The sequence below is a fragment of the Balaenoptera borealis genome (genome assembly GCF_965194805.1).
Source record: "Balaenoptera borealis genome assembly, chromosome: 8".
Lineage (NCBI taxonomy): Eukaryota > Metazoa > Chordata > Mammalia > Artiodactyla > Balaenopteridae > Balaenoptera > Balaenoptera borealis.
Window position 1 is genome coordinate 72776475 of NC_138865.1, and position 26756 is coordinate 72803230.

General features: G+C 43.5%; 1 protein-coding gene across 7 annotated transcripts in view; it reads left to right on the forward strand.

Annotated features, from left to right (window-relative positions):
- ENTREP1 (endosomal transmembrane epsin interactor 1) overlaps positions 1-26298 on the forward strand; it is a 61566-nt gene extending 35268 nt beyond the window's left edge. For 3 of the 7 annotated variants that reach the window (XM_082403669.1, XM_082403671.1, XM_082403672.1), the window contains 9 exons: positions 1869-1979; positions 9571-9699; positions 11218-11325; positions 11461-11594; positions 17949-18078; positions 18251-18329; positions 19643-19795; positions 22414-22706; positions 25426-26298. In XM_082403669.1, coding sequence (XP_082259795.1) covers positions 1869-1979; positions 9571-9699; positions 11218-11325; positions 11461-11594; positions 17949-18078; positions 18251-18329; positions 19643-19795; positions 22414-22706; positions 25426-25629 — 1341 coding nt within the window. In that variant the 3' untranslated portion in view covers positions 25630-26298. Of the gene's footprint in view, positions 1-1868; positions 1980-2279; positions 4221-4747; positions 4867-7656; positions 7777-9570; positions 9700-11217; positions 11326-11460; positions 11595-17948; positions 18079-18250; positions 18330-19642; positions 19796-22413; positions 22707-25425 lie in introns of those variants that run through there. The other 4 variants (XM_082403668.1, XM_082403670.1, XM_082403673.1 and 1 more) reach the window with 3 other exon arrangements.
- Positions 26299-26756: the final 458 nt, after the last annotated feature.

Here is a 26756-nt window from a genome sequence, read left to right on the forward strand (position 1 = left end):
TTCGCTGCTGCGCGCAGGCTTTCTCTAGTTGCCATGAGCGGGGGCTGCTCTTGGTTGCGGTGCACGGGCTTCTCATTACGGTGGCTTCTCTTGTTGCGGAGCACAGGCTCTAAGCGCGTGGGCTTCAGTAGTTGTGGCACGTGGGCTCTAGAGCACAGGCTCAGTAGCTGTGGCGCACGGGCTTAGTTGCTCTGCGGCATGTGGGATCTTCCCGGACCAGGGCTCGAACTTGTGTCCCCTGCATTGGCAGGCAGATTCTTAACCACTGCACCACCAGGGAAATCCTGTATTGATTTCTTAATGGTGTCCTTTGATGAGCTGGATTTAAGATTTTAATGGAGAGATTTGGGGTCCAGTGTTGGGTAATGGACTCTCACCCATTCTATGTCTGATGCTGCTAATTTTCAGTTATGAAGATTAGTGGTGGGCCGGTAGGCATAAGGATTATAACCATGTTTTCATTTTAAGGTATCTGATATTGCATTAAAAAAAATTTCTAAAGGCAAGTTCAAGACTTCCCGATAGTAACAATAATTGTGTTGCTGGGTGTGAATATTCCAGATGTATTAGGTCTCTTTGAGTAGCAACTGCCAGGGCATAAAAGAAGCCCATGTTAGAAGACCATGTCCTGTCTTTTGCCAATTATGCATTCTCATTTTCCCAAAAGCTTTGGCAGTGCAAGAGGGGGCTCTTGTAAGGGGGCACAGTGCAAGTCAAGTACTACAGACATGGAAATATCTAGCCTGGGAAACAGTAACACAGTAGCCGCTTCCAGCTTTTTCCTCAAGATTTGATGACAGGGCACATAGTCCTTTTACCAATTAACAAAAAAGGAGAGAAGCAGAAGCCAGATTCCTCAGTGAAAAACGAGTCGCCTTGTTCATTGGTCAGGAAAGAGTCTTCAGTCAAGTCCAGCAAGGGTCTGGATTCCTGGAGTCACTTGGTGTTTATAATTCATAAGCTCCTCATGGAGAGGAAGGAGGAATTCCTCTTAAGAAAAGTGGCATCATGTGATACTAAATATTGACTCATAACCTGGGTCTGGGGAGATACTTTCACGCTTCTTGGAATACCAGCAATAAAGGATGAGCTTTCTGTAGTAGAGTTCACGTGTGAACTCATTTGCCAGCCAATTCTGACATATCAGCTACCTGAAATGATGCTTGGTTCTAACACTGATAATCATTAGCTCCAATCTTTTATATTTACATTAAGGTTTGATTTTGACAATAATCAGAGTTCTCAGGTTGAAAAGCCTTTGTAGTGTCTAATTTGCACTAAGTAAATACTAGCTTCTTGGTTGATTTCTGTCAATTCTTAATCATTTAGGGTAATATTTGTAATATTTAACTTTGGATACAAGTACATGGAAGATCACTGCACACCGTTTCTTTAGTACCAACACTGTTTGGAACTGAAAAAAGACTCATCTTTATTTTCACACGTACTGTGATTTCTGGCTGGTAATGGCTCTGGGCTCCTTGATTCTCCTGGGTTCCACTTATATTCTAGAATTCTCCATTTGTCTAGTTACCATGATCCTGTAAAAGTCGGAAAAAAATAACAGTGGCTCAAGGAGGAAATAGCCATGGCTTAAGGTAGTGTACAGCTAACAGAACTCCCTCATTTGCAAAGAGCAAGAAAAATAGGCACTTGAAATTGAGAAGACTTGAGGGTCAGGGGCATTCCTCAGCACAATTTAAAACATTCTAAAAAATGAAAAAAAAAGTTTGTACATTAAAAACATTGTTCTGACTTTTTTTAATGTTTCCTCTAGGGAAAGAATATGAGTTTTTTTACTCAGACAAAACTATCTCTGAATTTAGCCACGGTCTTTTTTCTAACTGCCTCTTTTCTTGCTGTTTCAGGTGAACCTCTTTGTGCTGCTGTCTGTGGTGTGTGTCCTCCTGAATTTAGCCGGATTTATCCTAGGCTGCCAAGGGGCCCAGTTCGTGTCCAGTGTGCCCAGGTGTGATCTGGTAAGCGGTTCTGAATCATCACTGTGCACCTGGGCCGACCCTGGCCTGCCCTGCTTTCCCGGGTGCCAGCGTGTGGCTGGCAACACCCAGGGCCAGGCAGCATCTTAAAATGAAACCTGAAGTCGGTAAAAGGAAGCAGGAAAACAAAACAAAGAACTTCCTGCTAAGTATTTTACTCAGGTTGTCAATTTTTTTTTTTTCCAAAGCAGGGACCAGCCAGAAGAACCCCAGGACCACAGTAATAAAATGCATCATTAGTTAGTGAATAGATGGATCAGTTGTCCACAGTCAATATCTATCTGCTCTCATCTAAAGAGGAAAAATGGATATTATCAGAATTTAGGTCAACAGTCCTTTATCTGAAACCTTTGGAGGCCAGGTGTGTTTCAGCATTCAGAGTTTTTCCAATTTTTAGAAGATAAATGTGACGCATATACTGTTTATTCTGTAGCATCCCAGTGGAGTCTGGACAACAGAATGTAATCAGAATTTTTGGTTTCCAGAGCTTTTTGGATTTCAGAATTGTGGATAAGAGGTTATGGACCTGTACTATGTCAATTTCTATTTTCCTGATTTTTAATTGTTGTAGTAAAATACCCGTAGCAAAAAATTTACCATCTTAACCATTCAGTAGTGTTAAGTACATTAACATTGTTATGCAACCGATCTCTAGAACTCTTCCCATCCCCTCCTCCCCCTGGCCTCTGGCAACCACTCTTTCTGACGCTGTGGATTTGACTGCTCTTGTTACCAGATATAAGTGGAATCATACAGTATTTGTCTTTTAGTAATTGCTTATTTCACTTAGCATAACATGCTTAATACGTATGCATGTTGTAATAGGTGTCAGAATTTCCTTCCTTTTTAAAGCTGGATAATATTCCACTGTATATAGAGGACACATTTTGTTTACCCTTCATCCATCGGAGGACACTTGGGTTCTTTCTACCTTTTGGCTATTGTGAACAATGCTGCCATGCCAATGGGTCAGTTCTCTGGAATATATGCCTGGAAGGTGGAATTGTTGGCCATCTCTGAACTTTTTAAGAGGACTTTTCTGTAGCAAATATCTCCCTGTGGCACAAAGCAAAAGAAGTGGACTCTTTACAGGTCGTAGTAAACCTCATCTGTTTGGAACTTGGTTCCATGGCAATCTCGCCCTTTCAAAACCAGCAGGATGCAAGTGAAGAAGGCTGCCACGTTTCTCAAAACACTGTGACCAGGTCCTTGCAGTGAAACTCACGGCCTTCCCAGATAGGAAGGCTCCTCCTGGACTCACTAAAAACCTATTGCTCTTCCTGAACAACCCTTCACAGTTTCTTTGATTTTTGTCATTCCCTCGCTTACTAAGCGTAAGTTTTGGAAGCACAGGCTCACAATGTTTTCAGGTTTTTAAGGCCCCGTATCATTTGCCCTCATCCTGCTCTCCTGCTGAAGCAGCTCACACTCTCTGTAATGGAGCCCAAGCCCGCATGCCATTACCCAGGCTCCTGCCCTACTTTCCTGTTTCTGACAATGCTGTCTCTCCCCCAACCATTCCCTGTCCCTTACTTCCCTGTTCATCCAAATGGTGTCAGCCTTTTAAAGCCTCATTCAACGATGATCTTCTTAAGGAAATAGTCCCTGATCCCCAGGGAAGGTAATCTTCCAGAATTCCTCTCTGTACATCTCTGAAGCATTTCTCTTTCCTTTTTTGGGCTAAAGGTATTCATATACCTGTCTTCTCTCTCCTACTGGTCTGGAATCTTCCTGAGGACAGTGTCTGGCTCTGTATTTTCTTGGGAGTTTTCAACAGCACCTCCCACAGACTTCTTTACATACATAGAGTTCCCAGAAAATAAATTTTAAACAAGACTTGTTCTTCCTGTTCCTAATCACACAGAAAATTGGAAGGGGCAAAGAGAACAGACACAGGCTAGAAGTGAAAAGTCATAATATTTAAAAAGACAGTTCGATAAAAGAGTAGCATCTATTATATGCAAGACCCCATGCTAGAAACTGCAGATAGTAGAAAGAAAAGTCAGACATCGTTTCTGACCTAGACGTTTATCACGTAGCAAGATGAGTGGGATAACCACGGCAGGTGCTTGATCAGTGTTTGTGGAGGGAAAGAATAAATGCCCAACTGCAAAGCAAGGGAGGCTGTGATCAGCCCTCGGAGTGAGACACAGCGCTCTGGGGGTGCAAAAGGAGAAGGACTTCTACTCTTGGGAAGACGGGAAAAGGATACCTGGAACGTAGGTATTTGAGATGGGCCTTGAACAATAAATAAATAAAGGGAGTGGGTCGAAGCCAGGAGAGGAGAGGATTCCAAGGGCAGTGGTTAGTTAGTAGTTAGTTAGCCTGAGTGGTTAGATCACTATTGGCTCTGGAACAAACAGAAGCCAGATTACAAGGCATAAGGGTCTATACGGTTGACTTTTCTGAGAAATTCTGTGCTTCTCTACCCTGACTCCCTGTTAGAATCACCTGGGGGAACTTTTTAAAGAATACCCAAACTTGGGCCCCATACTCAGAGATTCTCAACTGCCCTGGAGTGGGGGTCTCGGCATCAGTATTTTTTTAAGTTTTAAAGTGTATTTTTAATTAAAAAGTTTTCCCACCACAAAACCAACTCTGGGATTGTTTCTGATTATATAATTGGACAAGCCATAAAAGTGTAGGATGGAACTTAAAAATCTCACTATTTGGGGACATCATAGTTAACCATTTGACAGGTTTTTTGCATGTCTTTATGGATAAAAACACACCTAATTTTTCATCAACAGGACCATATTGTAATTGTTTTTCATTAGGGAACGTATTTGGCAAGTGGAGTCTTTCTGAGGAAGGGATGCTCTCCTTCCCTCTTTGCCTCGCCATCCACACCAGTCACCCTGAATCCACAGTAACAAGCTGGGGGATTTCCTTTCATGTTTCATGCTCATGTAACCTTACGTAGATGTGTATGGGGTGGGGTTATTCACGACTTATTCTTCAGAAATGGGATCTTTTGTATCCACTTCCCTGCATATTGTTTTTCTCACTTAAAGATGTATTAGGTACAGCTCTAACACCCTTTTTTCCTTTGAACAAGTCAGTTCTCTATTTTCTTGTTGTCCGTTGTGGTTTGGGTTTTGACAGACAGAAGCGGTGCTGCTATGAATACTATTCTGCAGATCTCCATCGGGGCTGTGACCTAAGCGGAGTAGGCTCCCAGGACAAGGATTGTTCTTCTGTTTGTCTCATTTTTTTTTTAGAGCACATTCAACCATTTGATGATTCTATCCATTTTTTAAAAAACAGATAAAATCTATAGCTAAATGACCAGATCTCAAGTGTGCAGTTCATTAAGTTTTGACCAAAGTATACATTCATCATGACAAATACACTCATGTGTACACCCCAGACAAAATCTAGAGCATTTTTATCACTTTAGAAAGTTATTTGCTGTCTTCTTTCAGGCAGTCTCAACTCTCTCATAGGCAACCACTGTTCCAGTTTCTTTCACCATAGATGAGTTTTGCCTGTTCTTGAACTTCATGCAGGTGGAGTCATGTGGTACCTTTTTGTGTCTGACTGATTTAGCTCAGCATGATGTCTTTGCGATTCATCCATGTTTTTGGGTCATATCAGTTGTCTGCTCTTCTTCTCTCTCTCTTTTTTTTAAATCAGGGCAATATTTCATTGTATAAAAATAGCACAATTTGTTTTATCAGTTCTCCTGTTGATGGACGTTTGGGTTGTTTCCAGTTTGGGGGTGTTATGAACAAAGCTGTTGTGAACATTTTTGTATAATGTTTTTTGGGGGGCCTGTTTTCATTTCTCTTGAGTAAATACATAAGTATGGAATTGCTGGGTCATGTGGTAAATGTATGTCTAACTTTAAAAGAAACTGCTCAACAGTTTTCTGAAGTGGTTGGGAATAAGTATATTTAATTTAAAATGTATGGACAGTTCCTTTATTAAAGAGCTTTAACTTCCATTTCTACCAGTAACCCTCTACCTACAGCAAGTGTTACTCTCTAATTTTTTGCCAGTCTGATGGGGCTAAGTCGAGATCTCATCGTTACTTTAATTTGCAGTTCCCTAGTTGCTAAAGATGGCATCGTCAATTTTGGGAAAACTTCCCAGAAGATTCTAGTGTGCAGCTAAGATAGAGAGCCGTAATAGTGATTGATGACGGGAGGAAGGAGAGAGGATCTGACAGCTTCAGGTAATAGTATCAAGTATGAAAGAGGGATGTTTTTCGTTTAAGAATGGGGAGATTCGAACAGGGTTGTTTGCAGATGATTAAAGACATTGAAGAGAAGTTAGAATAAGTTTTCAGAAATATTGGGCAGAGATGGGATTAAGAAGGCAGGTGAAGGATCAGGAACACAAAAGGCACGGTTGCCTAGAATCATCTTGTACGAAGCCTCAGGGCTTTCCTATATCAGCTGGGCACAGTGATAGATATTCATTATTGTTTGCATAATGATTAACTTTCAGACAAGATCCTTTGTTTAAAGGGATTAATTATCACTTACCTGGAAAATTTTGCCATCCAAAGTTTCCAGAGAGAGAGCTGAGGTTTCTGTGTATTTGGATGTCCGGTGTTGTGTGACTAATGCAGCCGTGTATGTGCAGCCCACACAGGATTGGTTTCTGTCTTAAAATAATGCCTTGGATTAAGAATGGACTCATGTGGGAAGGGAGTACTTTGTAAGATGACACCTAGTCTTACTTAAGGGAGGTGAAGTCCTCAGGTAAGATCTTGAGGCTTATACAATATAAGAAATGGAAATTGCCCCGTGTCGCGTTGAAAACCTTAAGCTTGGTTCCTGCTTGGTGAGAGAGGGCCTTGTGTACATGAACAGAATGGAGACATGAGAAGAATGAATCATCTCTATTAGCTGCTTCTTTGTTATACTAAATAATGCTGTTAGTATTAAAACAGGAAGTTCTCAGCAGGAGACTTTCAAGGAGGAAGCCCATTGGGAGTAATATTTACCTTCTGAATTTAGCCTGGTGTAAGGATATTATTAACTATGGAAGAGCAGCCAAGAGAAAGTCAGCGATCCCTGAGGGGAAAGAATAGTTCCCACCTGCCTAGGGAAGTCCTATCTGAATGGCCACAGTAGTTTTCCTTTAGAAGCCAAGAATCTAGATATTAGCAGCAGGATGTACCTTCAAAAATGTGAGACAATGAAAGAAAAATTCAGATAGAAACAGCCTTGTGCCTTTGTGTGTGGAGTCGTGGATCTAGGTGTGGGGCCGTTGCTGAGATAACAATCTCTGTGGACAAACCAGGAAAAGACAGAAACCAAAGTGGTTGTGAATTGATAGATTATGGAGGCCATCGAGGTAACTCTAGTTGTAATTCTTTGTATCAGAGGCAAAATTTATATAAAATCTGGGCATCAGTGTTTATTTTAGTAATGCATCCCTTTCAACATGATTTAAGGACAAGGAATAAAAAATGTTCTAGGATTCATGGAATTCTGGAAGAGGCAAAACTAATCTATATGGAAAAAATATCCAAACAGTGGTTGTCTCTTTGGAGGGTATGGGCAGGGATCAATAGGAAGGGACATGAAGGAATTTTCTCTGGTGATGGTATGTTCTGTATGTTGTTAAGGGTTTGGGTTACAGAGATGTATGCATGGCTGTAAATTCCTTGAGTGGTATGCTTATGATTTGTGTATGTAAATTGCAGTTCAAAAGAAAAAGAACATGGAAGCAACCTAAGTGTCCATCATCGGATGAATGGATAAAGAAGATGTGGCACATATATACAATGGAATATTACTCAGCCATAAAAAGAAATGAAATGGAGGTATTTGTAGTGAGGTGGATGGAGTTAGAGTCTGTCATACAGAGTGAAGTAAGTCAGAAAGAGAAAAACAAATACAGTATGCTAACACATATATATGGAATCTAAGGGAAAAAAAAAAAAAGGTCATGAAGAACCTAGTGGCAGGACGGGAATAAAGACACAGACCTACTAGAGAATGGAATTGAGGATATGGGGAGGGGGAGGGGTAAGATGTGACAGGGTGAGAGAGTGGCATGGACATATATACACTACCAAATGTAAAATAGATAGCTAGTGGGAAGCAGCCACATAACACAGGGAGATCAGCTTGGTGCTTTGTGACCACCTAGAGGGGTGGGATGGGGAGGGTGGGAAGGAGGGAGATGCAAGAGGGAAGAGATATGGGAACATATTGTATATGTATAACTGATTAACTTTGTTATAAAGCAGAAGCTAACACACCATTGTAAAGCAATTATACTCCAATAAAGATGTTTAAAAAAAAAAAAAAGAAAGAAAAAGAAAACCAAACCAAAAATTGTGTAATCCAGTGGTACAAATTTTTCCCTTTGGCTTCCTAGTCAACTTATATTAGAAGGAACTAAGTTTCCTCCTAATATGGAAAATACCATGAAATTTTCCATCTGACTAGAGGGTAAGAATCTTAATTCAATGAGAAAAAAGGCTTTTTTTTTTCTGTTAAGCAACAAAAGCATTGTAAATGTTCAGTCATTCTTAAAGATTCCTGAAGAATTTTGCAGCTAGTGAAGTCAAAGCTGCCTATTTAATTTAACAAGTATGAAAGAGGTGTGGCCTTTCTTTTTAGCCAAAATAGAATAGCCAACTTTAACAGCTCAAGCTGCAGAGCAAGTCAGAATGAACCTCTGCTCCCAAATTATGGGTCTTATTAGCCCAAATCAGCTAGTACATATGTTCCCAACCTGACTCAACGGAAACTTGGAAAAGTGACCCAAAGTTTGCAAAGCATCTCACTAAAAATATATGAGATTACTCATCAGTAATGGTATCACTTCAAATAGAGAAAAGAAAACTTCTACTAGAATCTATGAACACACTGAAGATGTGAACTAAGAGATCTGTTTAAGCCTACATGGTTTAGGGCTACTGTTCACCAAATAGACCTTGTGCTTCTTCCAGGCACATGGTAGATTGAACTTCCTTGCCCTCTTGGATTAAGTGGAGCCATGTGATTTACTTTGGAAATGAAATTGAGCTCATGTGATGAGTGTCATTTCCAAGAGGAAGATTTAAGCTAGGGTGACCAGATTTAGCAAGTGAAAACACAGGACACCAAATTAATTTGAATTTCAAATAGAGTAATAGTTTTTTACTATAAACATATCTCATGCAATATTTGGGACATACTGACCGTAAGGAATGACCTGTTTATCTGAATTCAAATTTAACTGAGTGTCCTACCTTTTACCTTGTAAACCTGCTTTAAGTGCTAATGTGCAATTCATCATGTGCTCTCCATGTCTCTAGCGTAGTGACTCTCAATCCTCAGATAGTGGATGCTCTATCAACTTCGGTCCCTAAGGAATATGATGAGCAAAGCCCTCTGCTGACCTGCAGTGGACATGTAGCATAGTCAAGAAATAACCTTGGTTGATTAAGCCACTGAAATTTTGGGGCTGGTTGTTACCACAGCATACCCTAGGCTGTCCTGACTCACGTAGACGTTGCCTGACACTGAACCCTGCCATATCTCATTCTGTAGGATTGGTGTTCCATGGTGTGGCCTGTGTATTTTTACTTCATAATTAAATTGTTGTTCTGCCTTTTCCCCTTAAGGTGGACTTAGGTGAAGGCAAGATTTGCTTCTGTTGTGAAGAATTTCAACCAGCCAAATGCACAGACAAAGAAAATGCCTTGAAACTCTTCCCAGTTCAGCCTTGTAGTGCTGTTCACCTTCTACTCAAGGTATCTGGAATAGATTCCACCCCCCACCAGTAACTACACCACAGAGACCCCAAGGAAGGCAAAGCTCCCTGAAATATTCCTCCTCTTTTACCTCCTTCAAATAATCCTGCTGAAAGCAGATATGAGAGACTCCTTATCAGTGACCTAGAGACAGAATTGAGAACCCACAGATTATTGTGTTTCTCTTAAGTTATGAATGGATAGCTTCTTTGTGCTCAAGAATTACAAGCTAGTAAAAAATGTAAAGGAGCCTAAATGCATACACATGTATATGTGTATGTATGTATGTGAATTTACATATACATATACATGCACACATATGCACACATACACACCCATGATGTAGCTACACATATAAGATGTAGTTTTAGCAGAACCTCTAAAGTCCATGCCCATTTGTTACTGTTCTAATGCTCCTTTGTTGGCTTAAATGAATCCTGTAGGCTGTTGAGTGCTGCCGTTCTAAAACACATAGACTAAGGAGATGTATTGGCCAGAAAATACAAGAGAAGTTCAAGACACTACCTCTTGTTTAATAGGCCGCAACTACACTAAGCAAAAGAGATGAAAAACAAATGATACCAGCTGAAGAGAAATACAAAATTAACCTTTATTAGGGAATTGGATAAAAATCATGTCCTGACTTAAGGTCTGTTAGCCCAGTGAGTGACAAGCTCAGTTGGTGAACCCTGAGATATTAGCTTTTGGATGGTCCATCACTGATGGCTTTCTTTAGATCTTTGTTTTGGGTTTATTTCCTTGTGGGGAAGAGGAGTCTCTAAGCAAAGAGAGAGAAGCTGTCAGCTCTCTGAGTTTTGGAGGATGTGAAAATGGCCTTCTTTCTTTGGCTTCTGGATTTTTGGTAGCTGAGTCACTCCCAAACTTTCTGAGCCAGGACTTTGCTTGGGGAAAGCCCCGCTAAGCAGCCAGGACTGTGGCAACAGCAACTTTTGGAATTGGCTTTGCTGCTATTTTGAGACGTGTTTAGAGGAGACAAGCCCTGTTGACACTCGGGCCAGCCTGCCCCCTGTGTTGTCCTCATTGGGTGCCCGGGCCAGCTCTGCCAGTGGCTCCTGAAATAGAATCAGTGGCCACGGAATTAAGCAGTGTGCTGTCCTGGTGGAAGTCTGTTGGGGGGGTGGGGGGAGGTTGGGATTTGCTATCACTGGGGACACCGACTTCAGAAGAGAAATTCAGTACTTTCCTGGAAGGGATATTTCCAGACAGGATTCTGATGCAAAAAGAAATATGGTAATACAAGGTCTGCCCGGGACAGGAAGCTTCTAAGATAAGTTTTTAAAATTAAGAAGTACACACTATTGCATGACAGTGTTAATAATAACCAGCGTTTGTTTGGCACCTAGCATGAGCCAAACACCATCTAAGTCTTTTACATGCATTTTCTCATGGGAATTGTCTTCCTTGGGGCAGTATTATTATTATTTTTTAAAGTTTTTATGTTGCATTCTGGTCCTCAGTTTTGAGGTACTCAGGTGCGTCATTGTTTCCTGGTTCCAGAAAGTCCTTTTCGCCCTATGTGCCTTGAATGCCCTGACCACCACCGTCTGCTTGGTGGCAGCTGCCCTTCGCTACCTTCAGATCTTTGCAGCCAGAAGATCCTGCATCGTAAGTCCATGCAAGGTGGCAGGGTGTCTGTGACTCCACCGATCCCACCCTCGGACCTTTTTGTGTCATCCGTTGCTTTTCTCCCCGAGCCTTTGTAGTGAAGGCTGTTGACTAACCGAGGTGCTGTTTAATTAGGATGAATCCCAGATTTCTGTGGAAGAAGTGGAGGAACACAGACGCATCCCAGACCCTGAAGACTTTGTGCCGCCAGTGCCTCCCCCTTCCTATTTCGCCACGTTTTACTCATGCACACCCCGGACGAACCGCAGGTATCCTCCCTACATACCCCCACCCAGGTCTCTGGGCTGCTCTCAGTTTTGAGGCCCAAGGGTCTCCAGAACTCACAGCATGGGCTCTGACTTCTCTCCAAAATCTAGACATTGTATTATTTTCCAGGATCGTCCGGTTTTTCTCTCTCTTTTTTGGCCTGACAAATTGCATGAAACCAAAGAAAAGTCAAACCTTGACCTAAGGATATAGTTTTTCAATTTCAATTAGCTTCTTAGGAAAACTGACACCCAGTGAGTTAACTGCTGTAATTTGACATGATTGAAAACTGCTGTTGCCCTGGAAACGCTCTCAGTCGGGCCAAATCGATATTCATTGTAAACCATCAGTAGGTCCTCAAATCATGAAATTCTTCCCAGCCATTAAAAAAAGATTAATTATTTATTACATCTCCTTGGTCTAGAAAAAAAATAGATACCGTGTTTATTCTCCTTTTTCAAATTCTAGCTCGAAATTTGATCGTCTGTTTCTTAAATCTCAGAAATCATCATTTGTAGAATGAAGCGCTGCATGCATTCATTCGGTTGTTAGCCACTTCTGGAATTGTACCGTTCTGAAGAATGACTTCATTTATTCATTCAACAAACATTTAATCCATCCTCTGCTGCTTACTAGTCACTGTGCTGTGTTATTGGAATTCAAAATGAGTCATACCAACTTCCTCCCCCTATCAAGGAACTCACAGTCTAGGTCATTAAAAATGAGTGTTGAAAGGATCACAGCAGTACTCAAAAGGGAGATTCTGAGTGCAAGAGGAGGACTCCCTAACCTAGACTGGTGAGTGGGCTGCCGAGAGCTTGAAGGAAGAGTCAGCTGGTCAGGGTTGGCTTCCAGGATGAAGTGATGATCTTAGTCCGAATTTAAAGGCTAAAGCAACCCTACATTTAAACTTCTAAAAAGCAAATCTCTGAATTCTACAAGAAAGACTAGTGTCTTTCCCTTGCTGTTGAGAGGGCCTGGAATTTCTACTTTTTAACCCTGAGGTGCACGTGGAGAGTTGTCAAACAAATTTGGTGTCAGGCTTGGGGTTTTTGGAAATCCATTTGCTAGTGCTCACGGCAGCCGTATGTGATTTTGAAAGAGGTCACCAGTGGGAGCTCCCACCCAGACACTGTGAATGTTCTTTTCAATGGGTTATCTTCCTGACTTGTCCCTCAGAATCGTATCTAAACCCCACTCTAGCCCCTCCCCTGCCCACCCACCTCGGCGGAAATAAGAGATGACCACAAAGCTGGAAGGGACGTCAGCTGGCTGGACAGAGGGCCTGGGGGACAGCTCAGCCTCCCTGTTGTACAGAGACTGGTGGGCTGGAATTTCGAAGCTTCAGGGGCTTTACTAGTCTTTTAGGAAATGAGCCAAGAATTACAGAGGCCAGGGGGACATAGCAACAAAACACATATTCTTTGTGTACCATAGGACACGTTTGCTAAAAACGTAGCCCAGTCTCAGGCTGTCTGCAGAGTGCACATTGAAGGACAGTAAAAGTGCCTGTTACTTCATGGCTGGGGAGAGAAATGCCCTCTTCAAGAAGAGTTCCTTGGCTCTGTGAGGGTGTGGGTGAGCACTTGGTTGACCTAAGAGGAGGCAACAGACATTTAATTTCATGCTGTGGCAGAAAGGGAAAGTAACTCATGTGGGTTGAGAAGTAGTGCTGACCTGTGGGATCCCCCGCCCTTCTTCCCTCTTTCCTTTCTCTTCTCTGCACCTCCATAGTCATGCTTATCACTGTGGGTCTTTGAGGATCTGGGTGCATCCCTGGAGTTGCCCCTCTGAGCTCTGAGCCAGCCCCTGGCCAAATCTGAGTTGGAAGAAGACAGACAAGCTTGTCGTCAAGGGCTCTACCAACCAGAACTTCCCAGAGGAACATGGGGGAGGGGGTTATGCAGAACACCCTTGAGAGAAAAAGAATGCTTGGCCTAAAGTATATACCTGGAGCACTAGCTCATATCTCCAATGGGCAAATAGCCTCATTTTCTAAAATTCTACCAATATCTGAGTGCAGCCCACTTTCTTTTTTAACATTTTATGTATATTTTTAAAACTGTAGTTGATTTACAATATTATGTTAGTTTCAGGTGTACAACATAGTGATTCAATATTTTTATAGTTATATTCCATTTAAAGTTATTATAAAACAATGGCTATATTTCCCTGTGCTGTACAATATTTTGTGTTGCTTATCTATTTTATACATAGTGGTTTGTGTCTCTTAATCCCATGCCCCTGTCTCCCCCCCTGCCCCTTGCCCACTCTCCTTTTTTAAATGGCTAAATTTATTCACCTTTAGATACATATTCTATCAGAGATATTTTTAAATTTGACTGATTTTGCTAGATTCTCAGTATAAATCAACATCAGAGACACTAGCTGTTTAACCCCAATTGGTAATTTTCTTTCTTATAAGCAGGCAGGCAAGAATATTAACGGATGTTTTCATTAATATTTCCACAATCAGTTATGTTAAGAGTTTTCACGCAATACAGGCTCCCCTTTTCCTGTAAGGTATTAGGACCTCTCAGAAGAGGTTTATTTATTTAACTTCTATAAATACAACCATTTCATGCATTGGTATCTCCTTGAAAAAGGGCTTCTCAAGTTACTCTCATAAATAGAAGCCTGATTGCAGTCAAGGCTTCTATCCAAAGATGGTTGTCTACTTTGTGAATCAATTTGTAAGTACAGGAGGGGGCTGTGTACCCCATCTCCTCTACTCCAGGGAGTCCCCCAGTCTCAGAAATTGGCTTGAGCCGGGAGTCAAAAAGGAAAGTCTCCAACGTATTTCGTGAATGTGGACCTGGTTGTACTGTGGGGATGTTACCTGCTAGAGAAAACTGAAGATGAGCGCATGGGAGCCAGGATGACCTGGGCATTTCTTAAAGGTGAAAGCAACAAGGCCCACCCAATTCCTTTCCAAATGAACTTCAAAACCCAAGCTCAAGTGGAGCTGGGCTGTGCCTAGGCTTGACTCTGTGCTCAGCTGTTGGGCTGGGTGACCCTGCCTCACTCCCCACTCCCACACCCCTACCAACATGTGCCCCGTGGAAGGGCCAAGCTTTCTCAGCACACAGAGGAGGATCGTTCTTTGGTCAAGGTCATATTAGTTGCTCCATCAGCATCGGATAAGTTCTCAGGGCCTATTTGTAGCATCAAAGCAGAACGTATTTTGCATGATCTGTTTGGGTTTCCTGTTCATCTTCAGATCTCATGAGCATGAACCAGCGAAGGTTTCCTAGAGACTTTGGGATGAATTTGAATAAGCCCAGGCTCTGGAGTCTCTTAAAAGGGTCACCTTGGGTGGATCTCTTACCATTTCTGAGCCTCAGTTTCCTCCTTCACCTGCCTTGTCACGTGACTCCTGAGAGGATTGCTATGAGATAATGGGCTAAAAAGATCTTTCTAAAAACAAAAGCTTAGACCGTGCTCTACCATTGTTAGTTGCATGGTTTCAGATGTTCTTGGCATGTTTCTTACTCTTAAGAAACATTTAGCCCTTAATCTTACCCCTACCTTATCAGGCAACAGTTTTCTAAAGACACTCATTTTCAGTAAAAGTTTGATCACCTTTCCCAGATATAACAGGGTTTTGATTTCAGCCACCATAATCCATTTCCCTTAGCAGTGGTCTCAGTCCTGGCTGTGCCTTGGAACCGCCTGGGAGCACTGACAGCATACAGATACCTGGGCCCCACCACAGGCAACTAGGGCAGAGTTTCTAGAGGTAAGGCCTGGGCCATGCCCAGTTTAGGAACCCTCCTGGGTGATTCTCCTCTATAGCTGGGTTGAGTACCATAAGGGATCACGAACAAAACCTGTAGCAAACAGACCTATTTCCCTCCATGGATCCTTATTTACCCAAAAGCGGTACAAATAAGGAAAAGTTGCTTAATAGGAAAGGAACTTTCCTTCTACATCAACTGTAGCAGCATCTTCCATCTAAATGAGGCTTTGCTGGTCATTGTAATAACCACCATAGAAGCCAGTCATTTTGCAGCCAATTTAGATAAAGTGTACCCCCTTTCTCCCCCCAGTTTTCCTTCTTGAAGAGATTCTGTAGTAGTTTGGGATCTAAAGTGGAGCCCGTTCCTCCCACTTCTTGGCCCTAAGCAAGCCCTCTCTCTTCTACAGGAACACACAGGTAGCCAGTGGGTTGGGAACATGAAATATACAGCACCAGAGCTAACGAGCAAAGCTGGGGGATGAACTTCCCAGGCAAGGGCACTGCAGTGAAGAAACGCATGGGGAGTTGGCTGAGGGGGGACAGGCAAGGGTTTGTAAGTGCCGGAAAGATGCTCACAGGATTATGCTAATTAGGGATTAAAGATTGGCCCTCTGCAGCCGAAGGAAGGAGTGCATAGGTCTCAGTGAGTAAAACAAGTTGCCTTGTTCATTGGTCAGGAAAGTCTTCAAAGTCAGGTCCATGAAGGCTCTGTATTCCTGGAGTCACTTGGTGTTTATAGTTCTTAAACAGCTTCAGCTGGAATGGAGAGCTGGCATGAACCCGTGGGCAAGTCCTCCTCTAAGGGACAAGAATATCCCTTTCTTGATGACTTTACCAGAACCCCTCCCAGCCAGGCTAGGGAGGGACCATTCCTGCAGGTGCCTCTCCTCGGATGTGCTGAGCCTGCACGCATCCCTGCCTGGGGTGTCAGCACATGACCTTCTCCTTCCCTCTCAGGTCAAGCACGAGCTGAGAGTCTTGTTTATGAATAAAGATGCAGGAAAAAAGGGGAGCACTTTCTCACTTTTTCATTCAGGCTGTAGGAGTCTCATCCTTCTAAATCCCAAAATTCCAGAAGTTTTATTGTTAGGAAGACAGAATATCACATCTTTTTCAATTTTTTTCTTCCACCAATTGCATTTTTGTAAATGGGCACAAATGAAACAAGCATAAATGCAGAGAGCACCTTTCTAAAACAAAACAAAACAAAACAAAACAAAACAAAAGCAGTCCCTTGTAGGCAGCTGGCCCCAGAATTTGTCTTTTCATCAATCTCCTCTAGTTTATGTCCATTTTTGCATTTCAAGAACAAATGTTAAACTTTTGCTATTATCTTTTTTTTCATTCTCCAACACTTCATGGCCTGAGTACAGTTTTTTATGGTCTTCTGTGTATTTTTTAAATTGTGATATAATTGACATATAACATTGTATTAGTTACAGGTAAACAAGTAATGATTTAACACTTGTATATATTGTAAAATGATCACCACAATAAATCTGGTTAACCCATCACTACATATAGTTACAAGTTTTTTCTTTTCTTGTGATGAGAACTTGTACGACCTACTCTCTTAACAACTTTCAAATACACCATGCAGTATTATTAACCATAGTCACCATGCCGTGCATTACATCCCCAGGACTTATCTGCATGTATTTTATAACTGGAAGTTTTGTCATAAGGTACAAACTTTCATGTATTTTTAACTGGCGTTTTCAAATTTAGGTTCTTTGTTATCTAGATAATTTGTGTGTGTGTGTGTAACCTTCTGTGAATGCGGGCGGAATATCTTGTGGGTTTTTTGTTTTTGTCTTTTGCTATCAAAGGTCTCTCACCCACAGGCCAACAGCCACAGCTACAGCAAGCGCTCCATCAGTGTTTGTTGAATGACCACCTTTAGGAAGAGGCACTCTGTGATTCCTCCTGCAGCATTGCAGCATTGTCTCTGAGCTGTGATGTTGTTCACTTTTTTTTTGAAAAATGTATTCATTATTTCAAACATTTATTTAACAAATAGTGAGTTTCTACCATGAATCAGACATGAGGGAAACCCAGGCAAGAAACTTTTGTCATGTACTAATGTAACAAATAATTGAGTTTCCCTGAATCCTTAGTTGGTTTTTTTTTATTGAGGTAAAATTCACATAACATGAAATTAACCTTTTGAAAGTGTACAATTCAGTGGCATTTAGTACATTCACAATATGGTGCAACCATCACTTCCGTCTAGTTCTAAAGCATTTTCCTCACCTCCAAGGAGACCCCGTACCCATTAAGCGGTCACTCCCCGTTCCCCCCTTTCCCCAAGCCCCTGTGCAACCACTAATTCGCTTTCTGTCTCTTATGGATTATTGTTTGCTTTCTGACTAGCAAATTTAAAAGGAATGATGGTATTGCGTTTTCTATGTTGTCACTTGCCTAAGAATTCTGGGCACTCCATCAGAGAGCAGCTTAGGTTATTCCCCTGCTCCTGGACCAGGAGGTTGTAGCATGGAGTGGCGAGTGATTTTCCCCATTGTCAGTGGATAACCCTCTAGAGGTAAAGGCCAGTATGCTGGAGCCACTACCATCAGATGGCCAGACATGCTTCCTGATGCCAGGATGCTCTTCCTAGGATGGTTGGTCCTGATGTTATACCACTGCCGCATATCTACGGAGCGCGAATCAAAGGCGTGGAAGTGTTCTGTCCCCTGGAACCCCCGCCTCCCTATGAAGCTGTGGTGAGCCAGACGGACCAGCAGCAGGTACTGTCCATAGAGTTTCTCTTTGGTACATTGACGGCAAGTAGGAAAAGCAGCCACACAGAGAGCGGGGTGGGGAAGGGACCATGCCCTGTAGATCTTTTCAGGTTCACTCCAGTCCAGATGATGGTTGAGTTGAATATCAACAGACAACCCTCTTTTTTCCCTGTTGCAGGGATCTTCATTCCAAATGCCAGAAGGATCAGAAGCTGCCACCAGCCCTTTGGAACCGATCTGCATGCCAGTGACTCAAGGTAATAAATACATTATTGCTGCCCAAACTCATGATTCAATAGACTAAAAATGGTAAAATAATCACCTGTACGATATTTTGTTGGAGGTCAAATAATCTTGGAGCAAATGGTTCAAGCTATATCCTTTCTTCTGAGTATAAAAATATTATCAACTCTTAGGGCTTACAAGTAGGAAATAATATGTGAACAGAAATAAAGATATCTTTAGAATCTTTTATTAATAACCAGACTTTTCAGAAATGGATTACAGAGTTTAATTTGGTTTTCCTGTGTTTTCTGATCTAAGATTTTTTTTTTTTCCTGTTAAAATAAGATAAGCTCTTGTAAAGGCACAAAAAGAGTTTTACCTATTGCAGAGTGATCTGCTCATTTATAACCAAGGACCCAGGTCATACTGCCTTCACATGTACTGAATGCTGATTTGCAATCCTGCATTAAATACTAGAGTCAGTTTACAGTTATCCTTGTAACGTAAGGGAACATTGTTACCGCTTTCTCTCTTTGGAGAGGTTTTAAATGGCCCAGAGAACTGTCCACCGGAAAAAATTGCAAATGGTGATAAATAATGGATCAACTTTCAGCTATTTTAGGTGGAGATAATTTTTCAGCAGCACCATTTAGAATGGGTTTCTGCTCTGTTCACCTTCCACCTTAAGTAGAATTATGCAGCAGGGTTCTGTTTCCTAAGTATGTTTTTAATTCTTCCATTTCTTAAAAAAGTTTCCCAAACCACGAGTCAGGCTCACAAATGATGGGACTTTATTTTCCTGAACAGCAGTCATCCAATTCCAGAGTGGTTTGACTGATTCATTTAGTGGCCACTGGCTCTTTAGCTTGGCTTTCCGGGAGTTTCCCAGCCTAGCCCGCAGACACACCCTCTGCCTGCATTTGGCCTCCAGCCCCAGGCCAGCCACCCCACCTGTACCGGTATTACCGTCCACCTAATCAAGGTCAGCCTGAGTTGTCAGAAAGGGTAAAACGGCTAGGACCTTTCCGGTGCTGCACCAGGCTGCTCCCCTGGAGAACACGCTAAGCACCTTTAGGCATTTTAGCATGGCTTCTTCTTCTGCTCCTGGATTTAAAGCTTTTTGTTTGTTTGTTTTAGGTGTGGAGGGGTAGTTTGAGGAGGCAGCATTTCCCACGGTGCTGCAAGATAAAAGCTTACTGGGCCCACAGCCTAAGCAAATATTATGAACTGTATTACCCTTGTCCCAGAAGGTTTGGGCTCACAGGTGTTTCCTGCCCAACATTTTGAAGGCGCCAGCTGAATAGAAATGATTTCTGTTTCTCCTCTTTAAAAAAAAAAAAATCAGGTGGGGACATTCCTAACACACCTGGAGAAGAAAGCGCATCCATGTCAACTCCCAGCTCCAGCCAGCTACGTCCGGCGAGGAGCTGGAGAGCCCTCCAGCCCCTGAGGACAAGATCCAGGAGTGACCCTGTGCTTCATCATTCTGCAGAGAGAGGTGATGTCATTTCCCAAGTTCTTCGCAGGGCGCTGTGCTTGTTTGCCTATAGGTGCCGAGTGGGTCTGGCCACCCAAGGCCCTGTGGTTCAAGAGAGAGCTTGCAGGGAGCTAACAGGTCTTGGGAAAATCAGGTATTCTGTGTGCACGTTAAGGATAGACATCTACCATGTCTTTTAAGGCTGGTAAGAATTTTTCTTGTCAAGTCACTGTCATCAGAAGCGTTTGGTTGCACGTGATACTGTGCTGGGTACCACACGAAGAAGGTAGTGCAAACCTAGTTCTGATTCCTAGATGCTCACAGTCGTGTGAGAATGAACATTCTCTCTCCAGGAAAAAGTCAAAGGGGTGTATTTTTTACCCCCTCTTCTGTAATTTAACACTAGTTATCTTTTTACTGTGTATGAGTAGATTGAATTAGTTAAATCGACCTTGCTTTAAGAACTTTGGATAGAGTGACGCTCTCACACTCCATCTCTCTCCCTTTCTGTTTTGAGTTTGTTTGTGTATAGATGTTATTTGAATAATTTTAAATTTTAATAGTTACAATTTTTTATAAGGTACTATGTACAGTGTCTTTGTTATAGTATTTATAATTCTCACTGCAATTTCTTATTATTTTTTAAAGTTAATTAATTTATTTATTTAATTTTGGCTGTGTTGGGTCTTCGTTTCTGTGCAAGGGCTTTCTCTAGTTGTGGCAAGCAGGAGCCACTCTTCATCGCGGTGCGCGGGCCTCTCACTATCGTGGCCTCTCCTGTTGCAGAGCACAGGCTCCAGACGCGCAGGCTCAGTAGTTGTGGCTCACGGGCCCAGTTGCTCCGCATGTGAGATCTTCCCAGACCAGGGCTCGAACCCGTGTCCCCTGCATTGGCAGGCAGATTCCCAACCACTGCGCCACCAGGGAAGCCCCACAATTTTTTTGATTAAAAAAAATTTTAAACTGAAAATGACATTGAATCTTCTTTTCTGAATATATGACTGCCTGAACATCTTCAAATACCTCTTCCTTGTAGAGAATTGTAAAAAATAGAGGAAATAAAGGAAGAAAATGAAAGGCTGTAATCCCACCAGCACAGGCTTCTTTCGGTGACCTGTTCTAACAAGTTGCCTATGCTGTCTTCAAGCTCTATGCAAACACAGCTTTGCAAACCCTCTGGTCCTGCTCCGTCCCGGGCCCCATGTCACCTCCTAGTTGTATTCTGTCCCCCTGACAGCCTGTGTTGTTTGCTACAGCTCTGGACTGACCGTGTGGGAGCCAGAGGGAACACTCCTCTTGTCTCTCCAGCGGCTTCTGAGCGGGGAGGAGTCCTGCCCGGGACTGACCGCCCTCTGGCCCCTCAGCTCCCCGGACCTGTCTTCACCGTGGGGTCCTCTGCCCCATCTGGCAAGCTGAGGACTCGGGATGGCCACCTGCAGCTTCCACAGGAACTTGGCTGTCTACACAGCTTAACGAGATCTTTCCAGAACCCGCTCCCCTTCTGCAGCGCTGTAGGGGCAAGGATGACACGTGTTTACCCGTTGGACCCCTCTGCTGTGGAAGGGACCAGGTCGCCTTCAAGTGACAGTGGAGTCCCTGACTCTGTCCTCACACATGAGTGTCTGTAGTGAGTGTTCCCCGAAGAGTCAGGTTCTCTGTGATGTGCACGTGGCAGCCGAGGAAGACGGCTGCCAACCCCTGTTTAGAACTCCTCATGCCTGCCTTTCTCCAGAGGAAAAGGAATGCTCCCCTTCCTCCACCTGTTTTCCTACCCCCTGCCTCCCTTCTTCCTTGAATATCTAAATTCCTGCTTGTCAGACCTTCACAGACTGAAATCTCCAGTGTCGTGTACACTGAAGGCTGCTGGCTGGCTTATGAACATGTGGAGACCAGGCCTGATTTCACTTCACCCATCTGCGAGTGCAGTAATGTTCTGCCAGTCCTTATACCCTTGCTGAAGTAGTAGTTGTGGAAATTAGCCTGTGGTGGATTTCCCAGGCCCTCTGTTGACTTCCAGAATGACGTGTACTTTTTCTGCACTAGATTTCTCTTTCTGTAATAGTCAGCCCTAGCGCCACCTCCCAGCCATGGTGTGACATCGATACTATAAGTCAGTACAGTGCCCCTGAGGATGTTTAGGACAAAGGTACAGTCAATGTGAGCAGAGCATTCCATTCATCCCACAAGTCTCGTCTCTCCTCAGTTCCTCTCTTCCAGTGGCTTCTTCATCCTCTCCCCGGAACATTCTTCCATCAGTCAACCGTGTTTTTTCTGCCTGCCCAAACCATCCCTATATATTGGTGATCACCCCATGAAACCATTGCTCCATCATGATTTGCATTCTGGATGCTCTTCTCTGTCATCTGTCTCTACCTTGATGGTTGTGTTTTATGTGGCACAATAAAATATCTGGGGGACGTGTGCTATTGAAATTACACTTCATGGAATAAGCTCGTGTCATAGTTGTTGGGGTTTTTTTTTTTTTTTTCCTCCTGCAAGAGGAAAAGCAAGATGTGCATGGCTGTCAGCATTTGTCACATGTTTTCCACATGGAGTTTCGTGGTTTGTGCTGTTTCAGGTACAGATGTGTGTTCACGGGGCTTGGCCAAAAGGTACGTGTTGTTTGTCTCTGCCCGCAGCCGTCCCCGTGCTCAGCTGTGAAGCCGCGACTCAGACTGAGGGAAGACCAGACCTGGCTGCGGTGACCTTGAGAAGAGGGTTGAGATCTCGAGCTTTGAGATGCAGACCGAGGTCTTTAATAGATTACAGATCTTACATGGACACCAAGCTGCTGGTGGCGAGGTTCCTGGAGCAGTCCTCCTGCAGCATGACCCCGGACATCCATGAACTTGTAGAAAACATTAAATCTGTTTTGAAGTCCGATGAGGAGCACATGGAGGAAGCCATCACAAGTGCCAGTTTTCTAGAACAGGTAGTTTTATTATTAATATCAGGCATGAATCAGATAACTTGTTTCCATAGCAGCTGAAGCGGCTTCTCTGGTTTCCTGTCAAAGGCACAGAAAGGTCATGGTCACTGTATCAAGGGGAATGGGGTTAAGAGGTCTGGGGAAGGAGAGGAGGAAGTTGCGTGCTTTCTTTTCACATGTGGTGACTTTGCCACAGCCTTCTTGGCCCAAGAAAAGAGACACCGATTTTTCCGAGATATGGAAGCATGCTTGGAAAAAGAAAAGGGAGCAGCCCAGGGATGAAAGCAAGGGCTATGGGCAGTGTGGAGTACATTTAACATTCCATTTCCTAAGTTGAACGTTTCCCTTGATCTGGCATGTTTTTTCAGCCCTTCGACAATGATGGACATATGTGAATTTTAATACTGGCGAGATTCTGGGAGCCGTTCACGTTCCCATGAAATGTTTGGCAAGATTAGCTAAGCTGATAGACTTAAAGGAACAAACATCTTTTCCTTTCCATTTATTAAAAAACACACGGCAATCCCCAAACAAGTAGCCTGTGAAAGGATAAAACCGGGCACGTAAATATTCCATTTGCGTGTCAGGTTTCTCATCTTTAAAGTGAAGTGTTGGACTAAGTGGTCTCTACACCCATATCTCTGAGTGAATGGAATTTCCCTCTGATGAGATGGGTCGCAGCTTTCCTCACCCACCTCTTTCAAAAGCAGCGTTTACCTTTTGGGTGTTTGCTCTGTAGCTCCACATCTGTGGGGTGGCCTTTGGAGACCTCAGTATACAGTGGCTCATAGGTGTTACTTGGCTGTGCCTGTGGGTATTACGTGCCCATCAAATACTTATTGTGTTGAGTTGGCCTGATTCTCAGGGTCATTGCCAGATACTGGATCCTAGGTACGTTTTTCAGGCAGATTGAACAAATCCCCATCTCACTTTCCTTTCTGTTCCCCTTCCCACCTGCTGGCCTCTTCTTACAGAAGCCAGAAGCCAGATTCTGTCCCATCCCTCAGGGGACCGTGGGGAGCAGAACAGTCTGATTACTCGTGTGAAGAGGTACATGAACCATGGGCCCTTTTGTTGTTTGCGTTCTAAAAAAGTGGTCAACCAGTAGTCCTAGGTCAGGCTCCAGTTGGTAGCCTGTGTAGGAGAGAGATTTACACGCACATGTCCCTGGTCTCCTCCAGATGTCATTCCCTGCCTCCTTCCCTCTGTTCACCCCAATTGCCTGATAAACAGAAGCAAGTATTTGGAGCTGCCAAGTTCTGGTGAGGTAAGAGCTGGAGCATCTGCAGAGCTGTTGGTCTGGACCTTCTGCGAAGTCTTGCTTGATGGAAAATAGCTTTGGGGAAAAAGAACAAGCACTTATAGTTCAACAGATGCTATCACTATAAATGTTTGCTAGGTCTTTGTGCACAGACTGGATCAAAGTTCAGGTACAGGGATTGTTGCAGTAGACTCTGGGCCATCTGCCGGGGCTTCCAGAACTGGATCCCAGTGGTGAGGTATAATGCCACACCATCCCCCAGACAGAAGGAGGCAGGGACAAGGGCAAGGGAGCTTTTATTTCTGACTCTACCCAGCTTTGCACATTTTCACCTTCTCTAGTATTATTGGGATGTGTTCTTATATCCATTTTAATTTTTTACCAATATCAAAACCGCTTGTCCTAACTTACCATGTAATAACAGTAGACATTTATGAATGTTGGAATTTTCTTCTTACTCAGGAAACAAAGACAGCCTTAAAGACAAATATAATAACAAAGTGTTAGAAAAATTTGATGTCCCATCTTTTGGGGGGATTAACCTTTTAATGACCTTAAATTCTCAGAATGGTGGAAACTAAACAAAAAGACATCCCAGTGATTGTTCTGTGATGTTAGGTGGTAATGAAGCACTTGAGTTTTTCCCAACGTGCTAACAGCAATATAGGTCATACAGACATGACTGTGTAATTTTAAAAACTGTATGTACACAGCAGTTCTCCTCTTATCAATCTCAGTTGGATTGGGGATTGCCCATTTTTGCTGTTATGTGATATATTTAAAGTTATGTATGTGCTGCGTTGCAAAATAGATCTAGCAGTAGAAACATTCTTAACAGCTTTTACAAATAAATTAGCCTAGTCTTTATGTTGTTTATCATGTTTTTTTTTTAATTGAAGAGTTATCAGATCAATTAGAAGCATCATTAGTTTTAGCTGACATTTTATAACTTAAGCAGACCGGTGGTTATACAATTTTCAAGTATATCTGGATCACCTGAGTTCTGGTTAAAAATACGGAGGCCCAAGCCCCGTTCCAGATTCCCATGTCAGAATTGCTAGGGGGGAGCAGGGCATCTACTTTTCTGACAGGCTCCCCTCCCCTCTCGTGATGTGCAGACCCAGTGAGAATCACTGGCTTAGACCACAGGGAAATTGGGAAAAAAGTGATGAGAAGAATGTAAAATATAAAGCAGGAAATTGCAATAGACAAATAGTTAAGCATGGTAGGTCTACAGCTGAAACAATAGAAAATTTGGGGTATTTCTTAGGAACTTCAGAAAAGAGCCAACATGTTAAGAGACTCTCTGGAATTCCAAGTGGGTTCCATCTTGGGAAAACACCCTTTTTTCTTTCCCAAGGCAACTAAGCTAAATATTACATGGATAAATGTAGGAGGCAGGTCTGAGGACCACATCTGGTGAAGCTTAACCTCTTTGTCACCCTGTTTATTCTCCCAAAGATCATGGCCCCGATGCAGCCCAGCACTTCCAGGGCCCTCGTGCTGCCCTCGAGGAGACAGCCTGGCCTGCTGCACCTGCGGAGCTGCGGAGATCTGAGCACCTTTGTCCCCGCGGGGAGGCCGAGAGCCGAGAGGAGGCCCCGGCGAGCAGAGGCTGAGAGGCCACACAGCCTCATTGGCGTCATCCGAGAGACTGTCCTGTGAAGCTGCGGGGCCCGGGCTCCTGAGGAGCAGGAAGAAAGATGGGCCCTGGAAGGCACTCATGGCCTCTGAGGGGATGGATCCCCTTCCTAACCCTGTAGTTTCCTGGCTGGGAGTAGGGGTCCCCCTCTGGGTACTCCTCAGAAAGGGGGGCACTCTGGAGAACATTTATTCCCGCTCTTTGGCTCCCCTCTCTGCCGGCCAAGGGCACTCGAGGGGGAATGACAAGTTATTCCGGACCCATTTGGCTTTTGGATGCCCGAGTTGGAGGCCGTGAATGAAGCCGCATCTCCTTCTCTGCCCGGGTCTGCCCTGCTGTGGGCGGAAACGGCTCAGGAGTCTGTGCCCGCCGCACCCCTCGCGGCTCCCTTCCTCACTGAGTTCTTTCCCTGGCTGGAAGGGCAGATCTGCTGGGCGGCTATTTATTTGCTGCCAAGTGAGAGTGGAACTGGCATGGAAGCAGGATGATTAACCCTGATATACTGCGATGGTCAAGCCTCGTGTTAGGTCACTTTCAAATCACACTCTCTTTAGGAAAAACAGGAAACTTGTTTGGTGACAAATTTTATTGAAAGACATTTAGGGAGAGAATTCTTGTTGATGCCATTTATTCATGCTTGCAAAACTAGAGACAGCGAAGGCAGAACTGAGAATAAAAGTGTTTACCTTGGACTTCCGGGCTCACTGTGCAACATTTGTTTATGCGTAGGTGGCCAGCCCTTACAATGGGTTTGGAACTTGCAACAGTGGTGGCCAGGGGGTCAGGTCCGGGCAGGCCGCCAAAGCAGCTTAATCTCAAAAGCATCCAAGCCCCACGGATAACAATGCATCCTTCACCCATTCAGTCAGTGCTTGGCTTCACTGAGCTGCCTTCTCGTGGGGTCATGAGCAGTAAATCAGTAAAGTGATTACAGATTGAGGATTAGTGCTAAGGAGGATGGGGCCATTAGAGAGGGCTTCTTTGAGGAAATGACATTTGAACTGGACTTGAGTTTGAGGGTCAGGGAAGAGTGTTCCAGGCAGAGGGAACAGCCAGTGCAAGGACCGCGGTAACTGCAGCCCCGAGCGAGGGGAGAGGTGAGAGGAGCCTCAGGCTGGATTTTTTTGCTAACAATGAGATATGATGGAAG